The sequence below is a fragment of the Rhinoraja longicauda genome, chromosome 10 (assembly GCF_053455715.1).
Source record: "Rhinoraja longicauda isolate Sanriku21f chromosome 10, sRhiLon1.1, whole genome shotgun sequence".
NCBI classification, from domain to species: domain Eukaryota; kingdom Metazoa; phylum Chordata; class Chondrichthyes; order Rajiformes; family Arhynchobatidae; genus Rhinoraja; species Rhinoraja longicauda.
Window position 1 is genome coordinate 61,203,478 of NC_135962.1, and position 23,957 is coordinate 61,227,434.

Here is a 23,957-nt window from a genome sequence, read left to right on the forward strand (position 1 = left end):
CCCTATGAGTTTGCACGTATGACAATAAAAGCACCATTGGTGCACATGACCATTAAGCAACCTATGACAGTGAGTTTTCAGGTTGACTTCAGGCAAGAATGATTAGCTTCAGCATCTCAATGCCCAGGAACGAAGGAGATTAGAGAGTGGTGGACACTGCCCAGCCCACCACGGGTACTGACCTCCCCACCACCAAAGGAATCACAAGGTGCTGCCTCAAACAGGTGGCCAATATTAAAGACCTTACCACCTTGGCCACGCTCTCATCTCACTGCTACCATCGGTTAGATGGTACAAGAGCCTGAAAATCACGTTCAAGCATTGCTTCTTCCCAGCAACCATCAAGCTCCTGAAAACACTGCACAACACGAACCACCACCTCAGAAGCTGTCTTCCATGGACTGCTATGGGTTGCACAACAGACTGCAGTTTTTGCATGATTATGGCCATCAGGTATTCTCATTATTCATTACTTCAGTATTATTTGTTGTTTATTGTATATTTTTCTTTATTTTATTACATCAATAGGCCTATTAAACTGCAGTAAGAAAATGTAATTGTTCTGTTGCTGTTATACATGACAATTAAATACTCTTGACTCATGGTTAACTGAATGAACGAGAACATCGCTGCTAGAATGTAGAAAAATAATGTTAAATAATATAATACATAATGCAGAAAATAAGAGATTAGCTACTTTGGCAGAAAATAAACAGAAAAACAGAGTATTGTTTAAATGGCAAGTGTTTATAGTGGAACAAATAACGAGAACCATTCCCATCCCAGTGATTCCTCCTTCCCTCCACTCCAATCAGGTAGAAGCTTGAAAGCACGTACCACCAGACTCACGAACAACTTCTCCCCCTCTGTTATCAGGCTTCTGAATGGTCCTTCCATAAGCTAGGGTACTGTCCGATTCACCTTTACCCTGTTGCGGACAATGAACTTTGTCTGTGGAACTGATGCACTATAATGCTGAGAACTATATTTTGCTCTGTATCTTCCCCTTTGCTCTACCTATTGAATTTGGCTTGATTGTATTGATGTTTAGTATTATCTGATTTGATTGGATAGCATATAAAACAAAGCTCTACACTGTACCTCGGTACACTGGACAATAATACACTGATGAAACCTAATGTTATGGTGCTGCCACAGCTGGCAATTAGGAAACTATATATTGAACTTATAGTAAAAAGATTTGAGACAAGAGCAATGATATGTGGCTGAGGTTAAATGAGGAACTGCTAAAATAACTCAGCGAGTCAGGCAGCACCTTCTGAAACACATTTAACAAATCCCAGCCCATCCAAGACCTTAGCTGCATGGCCAGTCCTTTTCCTAGTGCAGGTGAGTCTAAAACTAGAAGGCAACGGTTTATGGTGAGAAGGGAAAGATTTCATAGGAACCTGAGGTACAACTTTTTGCACATGGAGTGGTGTGTTTATGGAAAAAGCTGCCAGAGAAGGTAGTGGAGGTAGGTACAATAACATTTAAAAGACGTTTGGGCAGGTACATGGATAGGAAAGGTTTAGAGGGATATGGGCCAAATGCAAGCAGAAGGAACTACCTCAGGAAGGCATTTGGGTTAGCACAAAGGAGTTGGGACAAAGGGCCTGTTTCTATGCAACTCTATGACATCCTTGAAGGTAGACACAAAATGCTAGAGCAACTCAGTGGGTCGGGCAGCATCTCTGGAGAGAAGGAATGGGTGACAATTCAGGACAAGACCCTTCTTCAGATTAAAGTCTGAAGAGTCTCGACCCGAAACGTCACCCATTCCTTCCCTCCAGAGATGCTGCCTGACCCGCTGAGTTGCTCTAGCATTTCGTGTCTACCATTGATTTAAACCAGCATCTGCAGTTTTTTTCCTACACTCTATGACGTCCTCAGTAGCCACACTATCTGTTTGCTTTAAGCACCCGAGAAATACATTTTTAAAAGCAAAAGCAGAGAATATTTTATTGATTCCTTTCAATCCAGGGCAATGAAAACCACAATTGTGCATCTGTTTAACCTGTTTCATATCGTCCAACAGGCTGAAGCTTCCAGTGCCATTGTCAGATCAACATCAGGCTGTCCACGGAATTCCCACCTTAGCCAAGGTCCAATAACATAAAAATACCTAAAATAAAACCAACACGCCAACCACATGACATAAGTGAGGACAGGGGTCCTGGTGACGAGAGGCGCTGGCAGCTCTACTTGGAGTCCTCCTTCTCTGTGTCCACGAGTGCAGAGCGAATGCCCATTTTCTTCAGCTCTTCCACTAGGTCCCCGTTCTGGTGCATCTGTAGCAGGATGTCACATCCGCCCACAAATTCACCGTCAAAGTAGATCTGAGGGATGGTGGGCCACTTGGAGTAATTTTTAATACCTGTTTCAAAGGAAAGTGCCAGACTGAATGAAGAACGTAGAACAGTAGAGCACAGGAACAGGCCCTTCGACCCACAATGTCCATCCAAATAAGATGCTAAGACCAAGCCTGCCTGCACATGACCCATATCCCTCCATTCCTTGCAAATCCATGTGCCTATCTGAAAGCCTCTTAAACGCTACTATCGTATCTGCCTCCACCACTCCTGGCAGCACGTTCCAGACACCCACCATTCTCAGCGGAAAAAAATGACCCTGCACCTCACCTTTAAATGTTGCCTCCTAATCTTTGATCTTTCCACCCTTGGAAAAAGGTTCCATCTTCCCAATCGGATTCAAACAATTTTAGATATTTCCATCCGGTCCCTCAACTTCCAACACTTAAGAGAAAACAACTCATTTGTCCAATATCTGCTTATGGCAGATACCCTCTCATCCAGGTAGCATCTAGTAAACCTTTTCTGCACCCGCTCCAAAGCCTCGACAATCCTTCCCGTAATAGGGTGTCTAGAACTGCACGCAATACACCAAAAGCAGCCCAACCAGTTTTATAAAGCTGCAACACGAGTTCCTGACGCTTGTACTCAATGCTCCGACTGATGAAGGCAAGTGCACCGAACGCCTTCTTTACCACTCAAACTACTTCTGTTGCCACTTTCAGAGAGCTTTAGACGCACCCCAAGATCCCACTGAACATCAATGCTGTTAAAGGTTTGCCGTTAACTTCCCCTTATATTCACACATTAGAAGTGCTACACTTCTCACTTGCTCAGATTAAACTCCATCTGCTATTTCAACCCCCCATTTCTGTAGCTGATCATAAGGTGATAAAAGATAAGAGTCAAATTAGGCCATTTGGCCCATCAAGACGATTCCACCATTCAGTCATGGCTGATCTCGCTCCCTCCTAACCCCATTCTCCTGCCTTCTCCCTATAACCTCTGACACCTGTACTAATCAAGAATCTATCTATCTCTGCCTTAAAAATATCCACTGACATGGCCTCCGCTGCCTTCTGTGGGAATGAATTCCACAGATTCACCACCCTCTGACTAAAGAAATTTCCATCAATCCCAGCAGTTTGCTCAGATACTTTATGCTTCACTTTCTCATCCAGCCCTTTACTCTATTCCAAAACTCACCCACATCATCCTTCCCTCCCTCGGAATTGTTTTTAGATGTGTTGCTATTAATTTGTATACACCACATAAGGCTGTTACCAGCTGTAATTTTAGACAAAAGGATTGAAGAGTGTGCTAGAGAAACTCAGGTTAGGCATCACGAGCAGTGAACAGGAATAGTCTCTCACCTGAGACAGGACACAGAGAAACAAGTACTGAAGGTGAGGACAGAGCAAATGCTGGGGTGTGATCGTGAGCCAGGGTCTGAGGGAGGGAAGGGATGTGTTGGCGACGGGATTTCACTTCACTGCCTTGACAGAGTAACTATCTCTCTGGATAGTGCCCAAACATTCTCACCAACGCTAAATGATAATGGCTTCTTATTTCAGGTTTCCTGCATTGACTTTTGTGGAAGAGCCGCCCTTCTCAAAGTACAGGCTCATTAAATTTCAAACCTTACAAAGTAACAAATCTAAAAATGAACTGAGCGATTGTCTGGCTCAGGACAGTCACCAACCAATACTTCCCACAACCAAACTGAAAGGCAGCCCAGTCAGTGGCTCAGTTGGTAGCACCACTGCCTCACAGCGCCAGAGACCCGGATTCAATTCTGATCTTGGGTGTTGTCTGTGTGGAGTTTGTATGTTCTCCCTGTAATCGCGTGGGTTTCCTCCGGTTTTCTCCCACACCCCAAAGACAATAGACAATAGGTGTAGGAGTAGGCCATTCAGGCCTTCGAGCCAGCACCGCCATTCAATGCGATCATGGCTGATCACTCTCAATCAGTACCCCGTTCCTGCCTTCTCCCCATACCCCCTCACTCCGCTATCCTTAAGAGCTCTATCCAGCTCTCTCTTGAAAACATCCAACAAACTGGCCTCCACTGCCTTCTGAGGCAGAGAATTCCACACCTTCACCACTCTCTGACTGAAAAAGTTCTTCCTCATCTCCGTTCTAAATGGCCTACCCCTTCTTCTTAAACTGTGGCCCCTTGTTCTGGACTCCCCCAACATTGGGAACATGTTTCCTGCCTCTAATGTGTCCATTCCCCTAATTATCTTATATGTTTCAATAAGATCCCCCCTCATCCTTCTAAATTCCAGTGTATACAAGCCTAATTGCTCCAGCCTATCAACATACGACAGTCCCGCCATTCCGGGAATTAACCTAGTAAACCTACGCTGCACGCCCTCAATAGCAAGAATATCCTTCCTCAAATTTGGAGACCAAAACTGCACACAGAACTCCAGGTGCGGTCTCACCAGGGACAAGTACAACTGTAGAAGGACCTCTTTGCTCCTATACTCAACTCCTCTTGTTATGAAGGCCAACATTCCATTGGCTTTCTTCACTGCCTGCTGTACCTGCATGCTTCCTTTCAGTGACTGATGCACTAGGACACTCAGATCTCGTTGAACATCCCCTCTTCCTAACTTGACACCATTCAGATAATAATCTGCCTTTCTATTCTTACTTCCAAAGTGAATAACCTCACACTTATCTACATTAAACTGCATCTGCCATGTATCCGCCCACTCACACAACCTGTCCAAGTCACCCTGCAGACTTATTGCATCTTCCTCACAATTCACACTACCCCCCAGCTTAGTATCATCTGCAAATTTGCTAATGGTACTTTTAATCCCTTCATCTAAGTCATTAATGTATATCGTAAATAGCTGGGGTCCCAGCACCGAACCTTGCGGTACCCCACTGGTCACTGCCTGCCATTCCGAAAGGGACCCATTTATCTCCACTCTTTGCTTTCTGTCTGTCAACCAATTTTCTATCCATGTCAGTACCCTACCCCCAATACCATGTGCTCTAATTTTGCCCACTAATCTCCTATGTGGGACCTTGTCGAAGGCTTTCTGAAAGTCGAGGTACACCACATCCACTGACTCTCTTCTGTCAATTTTCCTAGTTACATCCTCAAAAAATTCCAGTAGATTTGTCAAGCATGATTTCCCCTTCATAAATCCATGCTGACTCGGAACGATCCTGTTACTGCTATCCAAATGCTCAGCAATTTCGTCTTTTATAATTGACTCCAGCATCTTCCCCACCACTGATGTCAGACTAACTGGTCTATAATTACCCGTTTTCTCTCTCCCTCCTTTCTTAAAAAGTGGGATAACATTTGCTATCCTCCAATCCACAGGAACTGATCCTGAATCTATAGAACATTGAAAAATGATTTCCAATGCTTCCACTATTTCTAGAGCCACCTCCTTAAGTACCCTGGGATGCAGACCATCAGGCCCTGAGGATTTATCAGCCTTCAGTCCCATCAGTCTACCCAAAACCATTTCCTGCCTAATGTGGATTTCCTTCAGTTCCTCCATCACCCTAGGTTCTCCGGCCCCTAGAACATTTGGGAGATTGTGTGTATCTTCCTCAGTGAAGACAGATCCAAAGTAACGGTTTAACTCGTCTGCCATTTCTTTGTTCCCCATAATAAATTCCCCTGCTTCTGTCTTCAAGGGACCCACATTTGCCTTGACTATTTTTTCCTCTTCACGTACCTAAAAAAACTTTTGCTATCCTCCTTTATATTATTGGCTAGTTTACCCTCGTACCTCATCTTTTCTCCCCGTATTGCCTTTTTAGTTAACTTTTGTTGCTCTTTAAAAGAGTCCCAATCCTCTGTCTTCCCACTCTTCTTTGCTATGTTATACTTCCTCTCCTTAATTTTTATGCTGTCCTTGACTTCCCTTGTCAGCCACGGGTGTCTCTTACTCCCCTTAGAGTCTTTCCGCCTCTTTGGGATAAATTGATCCTGCAACCTCTGCATTATTCCCAGGAATACCTGCCATTGCTGTTCTACCGTCTTCCCTGCTAGGGCCTCCTTCCAGTCAATTTTGGCCAGCTCCTGCCTCATGCCTCTGTAATCCCCTTTGCTATACTGTAATACTGTAATAAGACGTACGAGTTTGTTAGGTTAATTGGCCTCCGTATATTGCCCCTTGTGTGTAGGGAGTTGATGAGAAAGTGGGAGAACATTGAACTAGTGTGAACGGGTGATCAATGGTTTGCCTGGACTCTGTGGGCCAAAGGGCCTGTTTCCATGCTGTATCTCTGAACTGAACTAAATCGGAAGCTCGGTGCCAGAAGCACCAGGCTCAGTCCAGTGGCAACAGAATAGCTTCTTTAAACGAGAGGCAACTCTTAGTTGCATGAGGCACTTTGGGCTTTTGTTTTGTACTAAGATTGGGTATTTTACTTATTGAACTTTTTTGTTTGTATATAATATTATCTATTGAGTGGTATCTTTACAGAACTATTATGCTGCTTCAAGAAAGAATTTCATTGTTCTGTTTCAGAGCAAAAACAACTAAATACTCTTGACTCTTGAAATAGGAGCCGGCAAACTATCGCCAGTCAGCAGACATTTAGTGACTCAGCAGTTTACCACCCAACAATGTGAACTCCAGCACTTTGGGTTTTATTCCATCAATGCGTTAGTTCTTAAACACACAAAGAGATATGTTCAAAGGAATGGTTAGTTATTCATTAAATGACCACTGCCAACAATAATACTATTCTTCCACTGGGGTATTTTGTTCCTTTTATAAAACTCCACTGGCTTCTGAAACAGGTAGAAAGTATAGCTGGCTCGCCCTCAAGGATCTGATATTGGGCAGCTGAGGCTACAGTAGGCTCGCTCTCACGGCAGAGATGATGTCTACTCATTGAATAAGATAATACACGGTTCACCCATTAACCCAGCTCTGCAAATCAACAACTCAACCACTGACTTACACACTGTTCCTGCTGTCTCACAGAGTATTACTCCATTGTCCAAGGCTGGGCAGACATTCAGCAGCCAGGTGAAGGGACCCAGATCCCAGTCTCATCCCAGACTACAACACAACAATTTGGGGGTACTCAGGGTGCCACGCTGTCAGACGTTAAACTGGTCTTTAAAATCTTACCACATTACTTCAAAGAAAAGTGTGGGAGTTAATGCTAACATCTTGGGACCAATATTTACACTTTATTCAGCAATAACAGCAGAGAATGTTTGGTCATTATCAGTGGGAGTTTGACATTCACCAATTAGCAGCGGTGATTCTGATGGACAAGGAGGGTCCATGCCTGGGCATCCAGCTGGGCTTGTACACATCAGCAATTGGAATTGTCTATTTGGGAGAGGTTTCTGTCCTGTCATCTTTACCCCCGTCCTCTCCCCACCCCAACCCTCCCAGTCTTCTCCTCATCCATAGCCCCTCTCTCATAAGTTCATGAGTTACAGGAGCAAAATTAGGTCATTCAACCTTTAATCTACTCTGCCATTCAATCATGGCTGATCCATCTTTCCCTCTCAACCTAATTCTCATGTGTTCTCCCCATAACCCATGACACACGTACTAATCAAGTACTGTCAATCTAGACTTTAAGAATACCCAATGACGGCTTCCACAGCCACCTGTGACAATGAATTCCACAGGTTCACCACCCGCTGGCTAAAGAAATTCCTCTTAATCTTTCGAAAGGCACGCTCTTTTATTCTGAGGCTATGCCTCTGGTCCTAGACTCTCCAATTAGAGGTAACATCCTCTCCATATCCACTCTATCCAGACCTTTCATTACAAGTTTCTATGAGAGCCCTCCTCTCATCATCTCCCCCACCGTCGCTGAACTCCTCCACCCTGTCCCAATCCCCTTACCCCCCCCCCCCTCATTGCATCCTATCCCCACTCATTTCCCCCTGTACTACTTCCATTGGTTACACACACCTCAACCCGGAAAGTCACCCTTTCCTTCTCTCCAGAGATGCTGCCTGACCCACTGAGTTACTCTAGTGTTTTGTGTCTATTATCTGAATGGTGTCAGGTTAGGAAAAGGGGAAATACAACAAGACCTGGGTGTCCTTGTACATTACTGAAAGAAAGCATGCAGTGAAGAAAGCTTTATAATGTGAGGAGTGGAGCAGAGGTCCTTCTGCAGTTGTACAGGGTCCTGGTGAGACCACACCTGGAGCACTGTGTGCAGTTTTGGTCTCCTAATTTGAGGAAGGATATTGTTGCTATTGAGGGAGTGCAGCGTCGGTTCACCAGGTTAATTCCCGGGTTGGCGGAACTGTCATATGATGAAAGAATGGGTCGACTGGGCTTGTATTCACTGGAATTTAGAAGTACGAGAGGGGATCTTATAGAAACATATAAAATTATTAAGGGATTGGACACTCTAGATGCAGGAAACATGTCCCCGATGTTGGGGGAGTCCAGAACCAGGGGTCACAGTTTAAGAATAAGGAGTAGGCCATTTAGAACTGAGACGAGGAAAAACTTTTTTACATAGGGAGTTGTGAACTTGTGGAATTCTCTGCCATAGAAACATAGAAAATAGGTGCAGGAGTAGGCCCTTCGAGCCTGCACCGCCATTGAATATGATCATGGCTGATCATCCAGCTCAGAAACCTGTACCTGCCTTCTCTCCATACCTCCTGATCCCTTTAGCCACAAGGGCCACATCTAACTCCCTCTTAAATATAGCCAATGAACTGGCCTCAACTACCTTCTGAGGCAGAGAATTCCACAGACTCACCACTCTCTGTGTGAAGAAATGTTTTCTCATCTCGGTCCTAAAAGACTTCCCCCTTATCCTTAAGCTGTGACCCCTGGTTCTGGACTTCCCCAACATCGGGAACAATCTTCCCGCATCTAGCCTCTCCAACCCCTTAAGAATTTTTATATGTTTCAATAAGATCCCCCCTCAGTCTTCTAAATTCCAGCGAGTATAAGCCTAGTCTATCCAGTCTTTCTTCATATGAAAGTCCTGACATCCCAGGGATCAATCTTGTGAACCTTCTCTGTACTCCCTCTAAGGCTAGAATGTCTTTCCTCAGATTAGGAGACCAAAACTGTACACAATACTCCAGGTGCGGTCTCACCAAGACCCTGTACAACTGCAGCAGAACCTCCCTGCTCCTATACTCAAATCCTCTTGCTATGAATGCTAACATACCATTCGCTTTCTTCACTGCCTGCTGCACCTGCATGCCTACTTTCAATGACTGGTGCACCATGACACCCAGGTCACGTTGCATCTCCCCTTTTCCTAATTGGCCACCATTCAGGTAATACTCTGCTTCCCTGTTCTTGCCGCCAAAGTGGATAACCTCACATTTATCCACATTATATTGCATCTGCCATGCATTTACCCACTCTCCCATCTATCCAAGTCACTCTGCAGCCTCCTAGCATCCTCCTCGCAGCTAACACTGCCACCCAGCTTCGTGTCATCCGCAAACCTTGAGACGTTGCATTCAATTCCCTCGTCCAAATCATTAATATATATTGTAAATAACTGGGGTCCCAGCACTGAGCCTTGCGGTACCCCACAAGTCACTGCCTGCCATTCCGAAAAGGACCCGTTTATTCCTACTCTTTGCTTCCTGTCCGCCAACCAATTCTCTATCCACCTCAACACTGAACCCCCAATACCGTGTGCTTTAAGTTTGTACCCCAATCTCCTATGTGGGACCTTGTCGAAGGCCTTCTGAAAGTCCAGATATAACACATCAACTAGTTCTCCCTTATCTACTCTACTAGTTACATCCTCAAAAAATTCTATAAGATTCGTGGGGCAGTGGGGACCAATTCACTGGATGCATTCAAAAGAGAGTTAGATAGAACTCTTAGGGCTAGCGGAGCAAGGGATATGGGGAGAAGGCAGGAACGGGGTACTGATTATGGATGATCAGCCATGATTACAATGAATCGCAGTGCTGGCTCGAAGGGCCGAGTGTCATCTTCCTGCACTTATTGTCTCTGTATCAGTGAAGACCTCTGAACTTTAGTCAGACTTTAACAAACTTCAATGTTATAGCTTTGCACTAAATGTTGTACCCTTTATCTTTTATTTGTGCACGATGGGCGGCTTGATTGTATTCATGTGTAGTCTTCTTTGACTGGATGGCACGCAACAAAAGCTTTTCACTGTACTACATGACAATAAAAAACTAAACTAAACCTTCACTTGTGCCCAGCCCTCCTTTATCCCCTGACCATCTCCTCCTCCCATCAAGGAAATACAGAGTCCAGTGACTCTTACAAACAGACCAGACTCCCCACCATTAACTCCGTCTACACTTCACACTGCCTTGGAAAAGCAGCCAACATAACCAAAGACTTGTCCCACCCCGGTTATTCCTCCTCTCCGTTCCCATCCAGCAGAAGGCACAGAAGCTTGAAAACGCTCACTTGCAGACTCAGCAACAGCTTCATCCCCTGTTATCTGGCTTCTGAACTGTTAAGGCCATTAACTTCAAATAGCCCTTGCTTTCCCTCTCTCTCCATCCACTCCCCTTCCCAGTTCTTCCACCTGTCTTAGTGTCTCCGACTACATTCTATCTCTGTCCCCCCCCACTCCCCTGACACTCTCGACCCGAAACGTCACCCATTCCTTCTCTCCTCAGATGCTGCTTGTCCTGCTGAGTTACTCCAGCATTTTGGGTCTACCATCTGAACTGTTAAGATCAGTCTGAAGGATAACTTCCCAAAAAGTCACCTATCCATGTTCTCCAGAGATGTGTAGGAAGGAACTGTCGGACCCGCTGCGTCATTCTCGCACTTTACATATTTTTGTGTAAACCAGCATCTGCAGCTCCTTTTTTCTACAAAAATGCTGGTTTACACAAAAATGCTGGAGTAACTCAGCAGGTCATGCAGCTTTTGTGGAGAAAAGGAATTGGCAACATTTCGGGTTAGAACCCCTCTTCAGACTGAGACTTCTTCAAATGTCACATATTCCTTTTCTTCAGCGATGTTCCCTGTCCCACTGTATTACCAGCATTGCGTGTCTAACTTCAGTATAAACCAGCATCTGCAGATCCCTCCTGCACTCCTTGTTTCTACTGCCTGATTTACCACCACGCCATTGTGGATATTGGACTTTCTCTATGGAACTGGTGAACTACAATACTGCCAACTATATTCTGCACTCTGTATCTTCCTCTTTATACCACCTATTGTATTTGAGTTTCACCTGATTGTATCCATGTATAACTTATAGTAAAGTTATTGTCAAGCTTGAAAGGGTTCAAAAAAGATTTACGAGGATGTTGCCAGGACTAGAGGGTGTGAGCTATAGGGAGAGGTTGAGTCGGCTGGGTCCCTATTCCATGGAGCGCAGGAGGATGAGGGGAGATCTAGAGGTGTACAAAATCATGAGAGGTATAGATCGGGTAGATGCACAGAGTCTCTTGTCCAGAGTAGGGGAATCGAGGACCAGAGGACATAGGTTCAAGGTGAAGGGGAAAAGATTTAATAGGAATCTGAAGGGTATCTGAATCTGCCCCTTATCATCAACACCCCCTCCTCCTCCCCCTCAACCCTCCTCACCATCTCCCCCTCAACCCTCCTCACCATCTCCCCCCCCCTCAAACCTCCTCACCATCTCCCCCTCAACCCTCCTCACCATCTCCCCCCCCCTCAACCCTCCTCACCATCTCCCCCCCCCTCAACCCTCCTCACCATCTCCCCCCCTCAACCCTCCTCACCATCTCCCCCACAACCCTCCTCACAATCTCCCCCCTCCCCTTCACTATCACCTCCTCCTCCCCCCTCACCATCTCCCCCCTCCCCTTCACTATCACCTCCTCCTCCTCCTCCCCCCTCACCATCTCTCCCCACCCCCCGTCCAACCCCTCTCCCTCCAACTCTCGACCCTCTCCACATCACCCCTACAACCGCCCTTCCTCCACCAACCCCTCACCCACCTTGCCGGATCTCCTGGTCCTCCAGCACGTTGTAGGCCCCGTACTGTTGGACGCCGTGCATCCGCAGGATCTGCACCACGGCGTTGCTGAAGCCACACATGGGCTGGGCCGGGGTGCCCTTGATGAACACCACCACCTTGTGCTTCCTCACCAGCCCGTCGAGGCGGCGACGCACCTCCTCGTCCCCGGGACCGCCACCTCCCCCAGCCGCCGCCGCCGGGCCGGGGTCCTCTGTCAGCCAGCGGCGCGGTGCCGGTTGCGGGCCCGGCCTGGAGCCGAGTGGCGGCCGCCGCGCCACAGCCGCCGAGCGCAACGCAACGCGGAGCAGCGAGAACATGTCTGCCCCCCGCCCGCGGCCACTCCCATTGGCCGTCGCCCGTACGGTCCCGCCTCCTCCCCGAACCCCACTGGTCAATGCCCGCGTCAATCTCCCAACCCGCCCTGCTATTGGACAGCAGCCCTGTCTGTCACCACGCCGATCGCTCACTCACTGGAACGCAAAGCTCGCCCTTTTCCAGGCGGGTTTTACCTCAGGTTGTGACAGGGACCGTCAGCGGTGACTCGCGGCCGACGGCGCCGCAACCAGTCGCGGTCAAAGCGCGAGCTTTCGTGCGTCTACACCGTTACTGGCAACCTGAGCGGAAGTCCCGCCCTCCGGAGGCGCAGCGGGCGGTGACTGTGATTAGCGGGTGGAGCTGTCAATCTGCTGAGGGGGGCGGGAGGCCGGGCTGGGGTTGGCATTTCCGGTGTCAGTGGCGGCGGGAGACCGGCTGCAGGTGGGCAGGCGCTGGGCACTGGTCAACCCCATCCATCCCTCTCCTCCCCGCGGGCCCTGCCTCCCTCGCCAGGTTGCCGGTTTCCATGGAGACGTGGCGGCCCATCCGCCCCTCACGTCCCTGCTAGCCCCTCCCCGGGGAAACAGACCGTTCGGCCCGCCTTGACCATGCTGACCGATTCGGCATTCTGGGCTAGTCCCATGCGCCCGGGTTTGGCCCGTAGCCCCCTCAACCCGTATATCTGTGCAACAGTCATAAGGCATGGAAACAGGCCCTTCGGCCCAACTGGTCCATACTGCCCCATCTACACTAGTCCCACTTGCCTGCGTTGGGCCCACATCACGCTAAACCCATCCTAAACTTAGTTTTGCTGAAATTCATTTGTCTGATCTGCCAGCACATTTTTCTGGGGGGATCTCTGGTTATTTCTCTGTGGATAGACCTTGAGATTATTTGCATGGTATTAAATGCAGCTATTGAAGGGTGATGTTGAATTATGTTAGGTGCAGAGAATTTATTCATTGAGGTGGGAGTCTGAAGTAGGGTCCCAACCTGATCTATGTTCTCCAGAGATGTTGCCCGACCCGCTGAGTGGCTCTAGCACTTTGTCTTTTTTAAACCAGCATTTGCTGTTCCTTTGGAGGTCATTTTCCTATTAGGCACTGTAACTTGGGCTGTGTGTGTCTGAGAACGCACTGGTTTGAGGCACTGGTATCTAGACAAGCCAGAAACTGATCGAGTATGACTAGTTATCTTGGAGACTGATTGCAAGTGTATTATGACCTCGCCCATTTCATTTGTAAAAATGTGAAGAATTCTCAGAATTTACATAGGTGACCTTTTCAGTTTTGAAAAGTTATGTGCAGCTTAAAAATAATTCCTTGCTTTATTGGTAATAAGCAGGTTAGCACAATTGTGTAGAGACACCTTCTGTGCTGAGAGGTATTAATGCAAATGGGTAAAATGAGCAAGAGCAGTTTCATGGGACATGATTACTACATTTGTGATGTGCCAATGTTGCCGTTGGTTTCCTATTGTCACCTTGAGAAACCTTGTGTGTTATCCAGACACAGAACATGTGCAGACAGATGGGATTAATTAAATTGGTATCATGGTGGGTGCTAACATTGTGGGTTGATGGGCCTGTTCCTGTGTGGCTCTGCACTAGAGATGCTGCTGCCTTCTCTGAGACTGAGTGAGTTCCTGACTCTTGTCCCCTTAATTCAGGGTTTTCAAAAGGGAAGTAAGCAATCAAAAGTAAAATGATTTTCAGGGCACAGCATAAGGAAGAACAGGGCCAACTATTATTCTACAGATCCTGCAAGCCCAAGTCTGAAGAAGGGTACCCGAAACGTCACACGATGTTTTCACAAGAGAGTTAGATATAGCTCCTTGGGCTAACAGAAACAAGGGATATGAGGGAAAAGCAGGGATGGGGTAGTGATTTTGGATGATCAGCCATGATCATATTGAATGACGGTATTTATTCACAAAATGCTGGAGTAACTCAGCAGGTCAGGCAGCATCTCAGGAGAGAGGAATGGGTGACGTTTCGGGTCAAGGGCCAAATGGGCTCAAAGGGCCGAATGGCCAACCTATTTTCTTTGTTTCTATGTCACCCATTCCTTCCCTCCAGAGATGCTGCCTGTCCCGCTGAGTTACTCCAGCTTTTTGTGTCTCATTTGCATCATTCCTATATGGTGTTGACTAATCGCTGTGGTGAGGCAGCAAGGTAATTCAGCACCAGTCTCACGATGACCTGACCTGATGCACTGTCTGTCCATTTCCCTCCACAGAAGCTGCCTGACCCACTCAGTAAATTCTGCAGTTTTTTGTGCCTCCACTTTCTGCAACTCCTACCAACCCACAAAATCCCTGCCCTCCACCAGCAATGGCCTTTTCACACTCAGTATAATCATTCAACCCCTGCCTTTAGCTGCCCATGCCCTAATCTCCAAATTTACCTCATGCATTGTTTTCTTTACTTTCCAAGATAGGTTAGTTTACTTTTTTAAAATTTCCTGTGTAAGATATGAAAAGATCTCTGAAACCTGACCATCTGTCCCGAGCCCCTTCCAAGGAGGGGGAATGGAACCAATGGGTGTCGTGGCTCTTTCGGTGTGTTAATTGGATAAGGCACTGCAGCTCTCTCCCCGTGCCTGAAAAATGAATCCCTGCGACTGGAGGGGTGGTGGTGAAGAACTCTCTTCTTCAATGACAAGACCTTGGTTAGTTTATCTTTGGTTTATTTCCAAGGGACGTGTGGCAGTGGGTGAAAGGAATCCAGCTCCGCCTTCTCCTGAGGGACACTGATGTGAAGATTTGTGGATGTATGGAGACACAAGAAGCAAAGGATGCAGGTTTGTACGCAGCCTGGTCCCTCGAGAGAACGTAGACCTGGGAGCCCAGCATAAAGTCATAGTCGTACAGCACAGAAACAACTTCGACCCAACTTAATCCTTTCCATTTAATATTCTGGAGTAAGGTTGGTCTGACCAATAGCTGAGTGAACCTGAAGCACTGGAGTGTGTTGTGACTTGTGATTGGTGTTTCTGCTGGCCACCCACATTTTTATTTTATCTGCATGTCTCAGAGAGCACACAGCAGGAGATGGCAGAGACACGTAAAGTCAGTATCTGCACAGAGCAGCAGCAATCTTCATCAGGCACCGCAATCCCCCCAGGAGGGTGCCCAACTCTGTCAATGGATTGAATCTCATGGTTATTCTCTGCTCTTTTTTTCCAGCCTACGTTGTACTCGTACTTCAGGAGTTCCTGCTCGTGGAGAGTGCGCATTGGTGAGTGTCCAACAACTGTCCGCTTCTCTGCCCGCGTGTGTCTGCCTGCGTGTGTCAGCCCGTCTGCCCGTGTGTCTTGGCCCGTCTTCCCTGGTGTCTGTCCACGTGTCTCACCTGTCTGCCCGCGTGTCTCGGCCCGTGTATCGGCCCGTCTGCCCGCGTGTCTGTCCACGTGTCTCACCTGTCTGCCCGCGTGTCTCGGCCCGTCTGCCCACGTGTCTCACCTGTCTGCCCGCGTGTCTCGGCCCGTGTATCGGCCCGTCTGCCCGCGTGTCTCACCTGTCTGCCCGCGTGTCTCGGCCCGTGTATCGGCCCGTCTGCCCGCGTGTCTCACCTGTCTGCCCGCGTGTCTCGGCCCGTGTATCGGCCCGTCTGCCCGCGTGTCTCGGCTCGTCTGCCCGCGTGTCTCGGCCCGTCTGCCCGTGTATCTCGGCCCGTCTGCCCGCGTGTCTCGGCCCATCTGCCCGCGTGTTTCTGCCCGCATGTCTGTCTGTGAGAGGGGGAGGAAGGGGGGACGGGGAAGGAGAGACGCCCAGCAGATAACAAACATGTTTGGATGATCCAGATTTCAACTGCAGCAATTTATTAACCTTTGAAAAACATTTTAAATCAAGACTGGTGTTGAGGTTGCTGTGGATTGTAACTTGCACAGGGGGAGGGAACACAGGTGGAAGTGAAACTTTATCCAGTTCTGACATGTTTTGTCTCTGTGCCCTCAGCTCTCGCTTTCAAAGGAATCGAATACGAGCAGGTTGCTGTCAATCTGGTCAAAGACGGAGGGCAGCAGGTAACCTCCAGCCACATCGGCCTGTCTGTCGCCCAATCCACTTACTTCCCTGCCCCTCCCTATTCATGTACACCATTTTTTTAAAAAACAAGAGGCAAGATTGAGATTAAACTAAGCAACATTGTCAAGCGGTTATGTGGCTGTTTTAGAATACCTCATGTTGTAAGGGCCGAGCAGTTTAGAGATATAGCGCAAAAAAACAGGCCCTTCAGCCCACCGGGTCCGCGCTGACCAGCGATCCCCGCACATTAACACTATCCCACACACACTAAGGACAATTATTACATTTACCAAGCCAATTAACCTACAAACCTGTACGTCTTTGGAGTGTGGGAGGAAACGGAAGATCTGAGAGAAAACCCACGCAGGTCACGGGGAGAACGTACAAACTCCATACAGACAACACCCGTAGTCGTGATTGAACCCGGGACTCTGGCACTGCATTCGCTGTAAGGCAGCAACTCTACCGCTGCACCACCAAGCCGCAGGTTGAAGGAATTCCTGTGTACAGTCACTTTTGCATTTTAGCACAGAGGGTTTGGACCTCCAACCCTTCCCCCCCCCTCCCCCGACTTCTCTTTGCCAACTTTCTCCCCTACTCCATCAATCTGAAGTCCTGACCCAAAACATTGCCTATCCATTCCCTCCACAGATGCTGCCTGACCCGAGTTCATCCAGCACCGTGTTTTACACCCCGCTAGCTTCGCCAATAGTTGTGTGTAACATGCAGACCATTTAAGCAACATTGAGGGATAAATAGGAAAGAAAACTGCAGATGCTGGTTTAAATCGAAGGTAGACACAAGATGCTGGAGTAACTCAGTGGGTTAGGCAGCATCTCTGGAGAGAAGGAATGGGTGATGTTTCGGGTCGAGACCCTTGTTCAGACTGAAGAAGGGTCTCGGCCCAAAACGTCACCTATTCCTTCTCTCCAGAGATGCTGGCTGATCTGCTGAGTTACTCCAGCATCTTGTGTCTATCTTTGAGGGATAAATATTGGTCAGGAGAGGGCTGAATCCTCCTGCTCTTTGAACACGGCTGTGGAATTGTTGCTGTACACTCAGGGCACCTGGCACTGTTAAGGTGTTAGCTAATTTAGCTTAGGGATACAGCATGGAAACAGGCCCTTCAGCCCACCGATTCAATGTTGACCATTATCACCTGTTCACACTCGTTCTGTGTTATCCCACTTTCTCATCCACTCCCGACACACTGAGGGCAATTTAGAAGCCAATTAACCTACACACCCATTAGTCTTGGGGATTTGGGAGGAAACCAGAGCACCTGAAGAAATTCAAGCAGTCAATGGGAGAACGTGCAAACTCCATACAAACAGCACCGGGATTGAACCCAGGTCTCTGGCACTGTGAGACTGTAGCTCTAGCTGCTGTGCTGCACAGCTAATGGTGAAGCACCATTTGAATCTGTCTCTTCCCATCTGACTGCAGCATGATGACTCCTTCAAGAACCTGAATCCCATGAAGCAAGTGCCAGCGCTCTCCATCGACGGGATCACTCTCTCCCAGTCGGTAAGGACAGCTTGTTACTGTTTAAGAAAAAAACTGCTGATGCTGGTTAAAATCGAAGGTAAACACAAAATGCTGGAGTAACTCAGCGGGTCGGGCAGCATCTCAGGAGAGAAGGAATGGGTGACGTTTCAGGTCGAGACCCTTCTTCAGATTGAAGATCAGATGCTGCCTGACCCGGCGAGTTACTCCAGCATTTTGTGTCTACGCTCGTTACTGTTTGTTCTTCTGGACTCTGCCCGAGCGAGGAGTTCAAGGCCTGTCACCTGCAATGTTAATGTTTACCTTGCTACTCTGACCTGACCTGATCAGGCAGTTAATCTGAGCTAGTCACCAGCAGCGCCATTAGTTCGACCGACCTCCCTCAAACATTCCCACCCTTACACGGACGAATGTTAATAGCACTAGTGTAGTGGCGTACAGGTATCATTAAAATCTTGCTTGCAGCAGCAACACAGACTCAGACACACACAAAAATCATAGATAAATTGCACAAATTCTGCAAGACACAAAAGAAAAACATGAGTGCAAAACACAATTAGAAGACAAGAGTTAGATAGAGCTCTAGGGGCTAGTGGAATCAAGGGATATGGGGAGAAGGCAGGCACGGGTTACTGATTGTGGATGATCAGCCATGATCACAATGAATGGCTCGAAGGGCTGAATGGCCTCCTCCTGCACCTATTTTCTACGTTTCTAAGAGTGATCAGTAGTGCAGCGTAGGTTCACTAGGTTAATTCCCGGAATGGCGGGACTGTCGTATGTTGAAAGGCTGGAGCAATTAGGCTTGTATACACTGGAATTTAGAAGGATGAGGGGGGATCTTATTGAAACATATAAGATAATTAGGGGATTGGACACATTAGAGGCAGGAAACATGTTCCCAATGTTGGGGGAGTCCAGAACAAGGGGCCACAGTTTAAGAATAAGGGGTAGGCCATTTAGAACGGAGATGAGGAAGAACTTTTTCAATCAGAGAGTGGTGAAGGTGTGGAATTCTCTGCCTCAGAAGGCAGTGGAGGCCAGTTCGTTGGATGCTTTCAAGAGAGAGCTGGATAGAGCTCTTAAGGATAGCAGAGTGAGGGGGTATGGGGAGAAGGCAGGAACGGGGTACTGATTGAGAGTGATCAGCCATGATCGCATTGAATGGCGGTGCTGGCTCGAAGGGCTGAATGGCCTACTCCTGCACCTATTGTCTATTGCAGCCATACCAGCAGGAAAGTAGGTGTTTCTGAGCGTGGTGGTGTGGGACTTGAGGCTTGTGTACCTCGTTTCCCAGCGTGTAATTGTGGGGCAGGTTGGTGTGGGAATGGTGCCTCTGCCTGGCACCATTTCAGGGCGGTTGTTATCCCTGTAGGCCGCTGCTGTTAGTTTGAAGGTTGTTTTCTCTGCTGCTGTAGCTGGCTATAATCCATTACCTGGAAGAGACCAGGCCCAACCCACGGCTGCTGCCCACGGATGCCAAGAAACGTGCCCAGGTCCGGATGATCTCGGATCACATCACCTCCGGCATCCAGCCCCTGCAGGTAAGTACGGCTTTGGTTAGCACGCGCCCCTCGCGCCATTGAGTGTCCGTGTGCCAAGCACAGAGTGACCCTCCCGCTCGTTGCTGTTTGTGGCGCAGTGGGTGATGCCCAGACCAGGCTGGTCGAGTCGGGCAGCTTTGATCTTGTTGTTTTACCATCTGTATGGATGAACAGTCATGGTATGGTCTGATGTTTCAGAATCTCTGTGTGCTGCAGAGGGTAGGGGAAGAGAAGAAACTGGAATGGGCCCAACACTTCATCGCCAACGGGCTGCAAGGTGAGATGAGGCGATCATGCTGCTTAACGTTCTAGCTCTCCCTGCTGAACACCTCAGTACCTCCCCATCTCTTCTGCTGCTCACACCCTTTAGACTGAAATCCTCTACAACCTTCTAAACTCTTCCAAAGTCCAGCTTCCCATGTGTTAGTTCAGTTGTACAGCACAGACGAGTCCTCCAGCCCAACGTCCCCATGCCGACCGAGATGCTTATCAAAGTTAATCCCATTGCCTTGCATTTGACCCACATGCTTCTCAACCTTCCCTATCCATGTACTTGTCCAAATCTATAAATATTACTAAAACTCTTATCTTGTATATACGTGGGTTTGTGGATATATTTGTATGTGGGTTTGTGGATATATTTGTTCCTGAAATACAGCCAAAACGGTACACGATAGCGCAACAATTTTAGGCCCACCTTACTCACCATTGGCCTGCATTTCAAATGGGTGTTATATTTTAAAGGTTTTTCACTTTTTAAACTTTAAAAATCAAATTTAAAACTTTAATAAATCCCTTTCACACTTTCTCTGCCAGTCAGCCGCCCCTGCGCAGTAATACCTCCGTGTTCGACGTCACAATGGGAACCCAACGAGTCCTTGTCTGCGCAGTTGGGGCCCGTTGATGTTCAGGGGGGATGGAGGGGGAGGGGGAGTGGGGGAGGGGAGGGTGCTACACCAATGCAGGAGAGGTTTGGACCCAATGTGTCCGCCGCAGCAGCTATTGTCTTTTAAGTATTATTGTGCCCGCCTCAACTAGCACCTCTGGCAGCTCGTTCCATGTACCCACCATCCTCTGGCAGCTCGTTCCATGTACCCACCATCCTCTGGCAGCTCGTTCCATGTACCCACCATCCTCTGGCAGCTCGTTCCATGTACCCACCATCCTCTGGCAGCTCGTTCCATGTACCCACCATCCTCTGGCAGCTCGTTCCATGTACCCACCATCCTCTGTGCGGAACAATTTGTCCCTCCTTGACCAGGTTCTCAGCCAGAGGGCCTTGAATCATATTTTTTGGTCGGAGATGCAGGGACTCGAGATGTTTTACTGTACTAAAGACCCTGTGTAACCATGTTACTAAGCAAAGTTGTAACTGTGCCCATCTCCCTTTGTTCAGCTCTGGAGAGTCTGCTGCAGCAGGTATCTGGACAGTTCTGTGTCGGTGACGAGGTACGTATAGATGTACTGACTGGACATTGTTGGCACAGAGTCTGGGGTCTAGGGTCAGTCTGCTTGTAGTCAGTGAGCTCAGGCCAAGCCCAGTGTTCCTCACAGACCCAGCCGACACTCAGGACAGGGAACATCACTGGTCAACATCCTGACTCTGGTATCTTCCTCACTAACACCAGGCCTTTGGGTTTTATGGTATTCAGTTTCCAGTACAGCCCTTTCCACCAGCACTGAGCTAATAATGCACTGTTTCTCAGCATCGGTGTTTCTTAGTGGTTTCCCACCCTGCACTCCACACTGCTCCTCCAAAACTAAAACGGTGAGATACTCAACAGGTCAGGCAGCATCTGGAGAGACATTTTCTGGTTGAATATCCATCAATCTTTCCTATCAATGTACCTGTCCAAGTGTGTCTTCACTGTTGTAATGGTACATGCCTCAACCCCTTCCTCAGGCAGATCCCACCACCACCCAGTGTGGAAAAAGTTGTCTCTCAGGTTCCTATTAAATCTTTCCCCTTAAATCTATGTCCTCTGGTTCTTGATTGCCCTACCCTGGGTCAAAGACTGTGCATTTACCCTATCTTTTCCCCTCATGATTTCATAAGATCTCTATAAGATCACCCCCTGGCCTGTGCTCCAGAGAATAAAGCTCTAGCCTGCCAATTGGTCCCAATAGCTCATGTCCTCGAGTCCTGACAACATCCGCAAATGTTCTCTGCATTGTTTCCATCTTCATGACATCCTTCCTCTAGCAGGGTGATCAAACTGAACACAATACTCCAAGTGCAGTCTCACCAAGGTCTTGTACAACTCGAGGGCCGTCCTCCCTTGCTGATACACTGAAGCATCAGGAGTGTGTCTTGAACTTGCAACCTTTTAATGAGTCATCTAAGCCCAGCTGGGGTAGCTGAGATTGGTCAGCATGGATGGGTTGGGCCAAGGTTACTGTTACTGTCTCAGGATTGGGTGTGTCGGGGTGCCGAGGTTCGGGCGGGTTGTTAAGCCAGGGCCGCAGTTTCTGATCCAGTAACACAGTTTGTGTGTTCTAGGTGACGATGGCAGATCTGTGCCTGGTCCCTCAGGTGTACAATGCGATTAGGTAAGGCTTCAACCTGCTACTGATTGACCCTGTGCCCAGAAATATTCAGGCTAATCCAGTCCACAGCTCCTCAACACACACCCTGTAAGTCACCAGAAACTGTCACTGAAGGCTCTCATGGTGATATACTCAGTGAATGGGTTTTACTACTGTATCCATTCTCTCTCCTCACCCTCAATCATCAGCGCTCTCCCTCCCTGCTCTCCTCACCCATTAATGTTGCTATGGAGGCTGGTTCTTCCTCTGTGCCTCATGCTCATTCTCTCCCCACCTGTAAAGGCAAGTAAGGGAGCACATATCCTCGAGCCACTGCCTCCCGGCTCCAGTGAGCTGGGTTTGATCCTGACCTCGGGTGTTGTCTGTGTGGAGTTGACGTTCTCCCTGTGACTGTGCCCTGGGTGCTCCAGTTTCTTTCACTGGTCAGTGGGTTAATTTGACACTTGCAGGCATGTGAGTGTGGTTAAAAAAAAAAAGGAAAAGAGCCGAGCGTTTGCGCGAGGCGTACGACGGGGTCAAAAAATGGGAACATTTTGAGAGTGTACACACACAATTACCAGTTTCAAGCCTCTTTCAGTGCATTTCCAAGTAAAAACAGACATTACAAAATAATGTGAATATGTCACTGTATACTAATAACATTTTGAAGTAAATTCACACATTAATTGATAATCAGCTCAAAAAGATGGTAATTGGCTTTTCTGCAGGGTTTTGTATTTTAACCCCGTCTTAATTAATTTAGTTATATAATCTTGCACTTAAATTTAATATTTACTCATTACAGTTTCACCACTGCTTTTCTGGCACTCTTGGTTCCAGAGCTTTGCTGGTTTATCCAGCTAGCCAAGGAAGTCAGCTATGGGGTAGATGTGCTGGCTCCAGCTGGACTGGAGTTCCAGAGCCCCGGGTTACAAATTCAACCCACCGATCGGCCATGGAAGTCCCGATGAGGTCGAGATTGGCTGCCTTGCCCAGCCGAGGTGCCACATTTTCGGGGAGACTTCCAGGGCACGGGCGGATTTCTCGCGGGACCCCTAGCGACCTCTAGCGGAACCCTAGTGTTCATTACAAGTCTATACATTGTTTTTTTCTCTTTCTTTTTTTCGATCCGATTTCTGTTTATTTGGCAAAGTGAAAAACGCGAAAACCATGCGGAAAATTCACATGCCTGCACTTGGAATTGTCCCTACTGTGGGTGAGTGCAGGACAGTGGGAGTGGAGAGGCACCACCATGCCATCTGTTTGAATTGATCTCCATTCCTGTGTAGCCGTGATGCAGATTTTCCAACCTCGTCCCACAGTCTGAGGCGCAATGCATCAAATCCTGAGCTGCCACCTCGTCTTACCTACCAACCAGGTTAGATTTGATGCTTCGTTCCCTCGCCTACCAACCAGGTTAGATTTGATGCTTCGTTCCCTACCGACAAACCAGGTTAGATTTGATGCTTCGTTTTCTCACCTACCATCCAGGTTAGATTTGATGCCTCGTTTTCTCACCTCCAGGTTCAAGGTGGATCTGTCTCCGTTTCCCACCATCACCAAGGTCAACTCCTCCCTACTGGAACTGGAGCCCTTCAAAGTGAGTCACCCGTCCTGCCAACCCGACTCCCCTCTGACTGCCTGAGTCCAGCGGCACGGTCATAGGCTTTGCCTTAAATACTGGCGTTTAAAACAAATAAAGCCATTTTATTAAAAAACATACCCCTTTCATGATATATTTACATTAACAATAAAAATGTATAAAATTATAAAAGGACTGGACAAGCTAGATGCAGGA

General features: G+C 47.9%; 2 protein-coding genes across 4 annotated transcripts; one reads left to right on the plus strand and one right to left on the minus strand.

Annotated features, from left to right (window-relative positions):
• Positions 1 to 726: 726 nt before the first annotated feature.
• glrx5 (glutaredoxin 5 homolog (S. cerevisiae)) lies at positions 727 to 12,588 on the minus strand. The gene is made up of 2 exons (XM_078406983.1): positions 12,223 to 12,588; positions 727 to 2,377 (listed from the first exon to the last, which is right to left on the minus strand). Exons 1-2 carry the CDS (start codon positions 12,557 to 12,559, stop codon positions 2,202 to 2,204), a joined length of 513 nt encoding a protein of 170 aa, XP_078263109.1. The 5' UTR covers positions 12,560 to 12,588; the 3' UTR covers positions 727 to 2,201.
• Positions 12,589 to 12,931: 343 nt separating this feature from the next.
• Positions 12,932 to 23,895, plus strand: gstz1 (glutathione S-transferase zeta 1). 3 transcript variants are annotated; one of them, XM_078406981.1, is made up of 10 exons: positions 12,932 to 12,998; positions 15,255 to 15,358; positions 15,744 to 15,795; positions 16,515 to 16,582; positions 18,030 to 18,110; positions 19,508 to 19,633; positions 19,832 to 19,910; positions 21,030 to 21,082; positions 22,134 to 22,183; positions 23,684 to 23,895. In XM_078406981.1, exons 2-10 carry the CDS (start codon positions 15,353 to 15,355, stop codon positions 23,802 to 23,804), a joined length of 636 nt encoding a protein of 211 aa, XP_078263107.1. In that variant the 5' UTR covers positions 12,932 to 12,998; positions 15,255 to 15,352; the 3' UTR covers positions 23,805 to 23,895. The 3 variants fall into 3 exon arrangements, with proteins under 3 accessions (XP_078263107.1, XP_078263108.1, XP_078263106.1); XM_078406982.1 differs by lacking the exon at positions 12,932 to 12,998 and having other exon boundaries at positions 15,244 to 15,358; XM_078406980.1 differs by lacking the exons at positions 12,932 to 12,998; positions 15,255 to 15,358 and adding an exon at positions 15,590 to 15,626.
• The last annotated feature ends 62 nt before the right edge of the window (positions 23,896 to 23,957 follow it).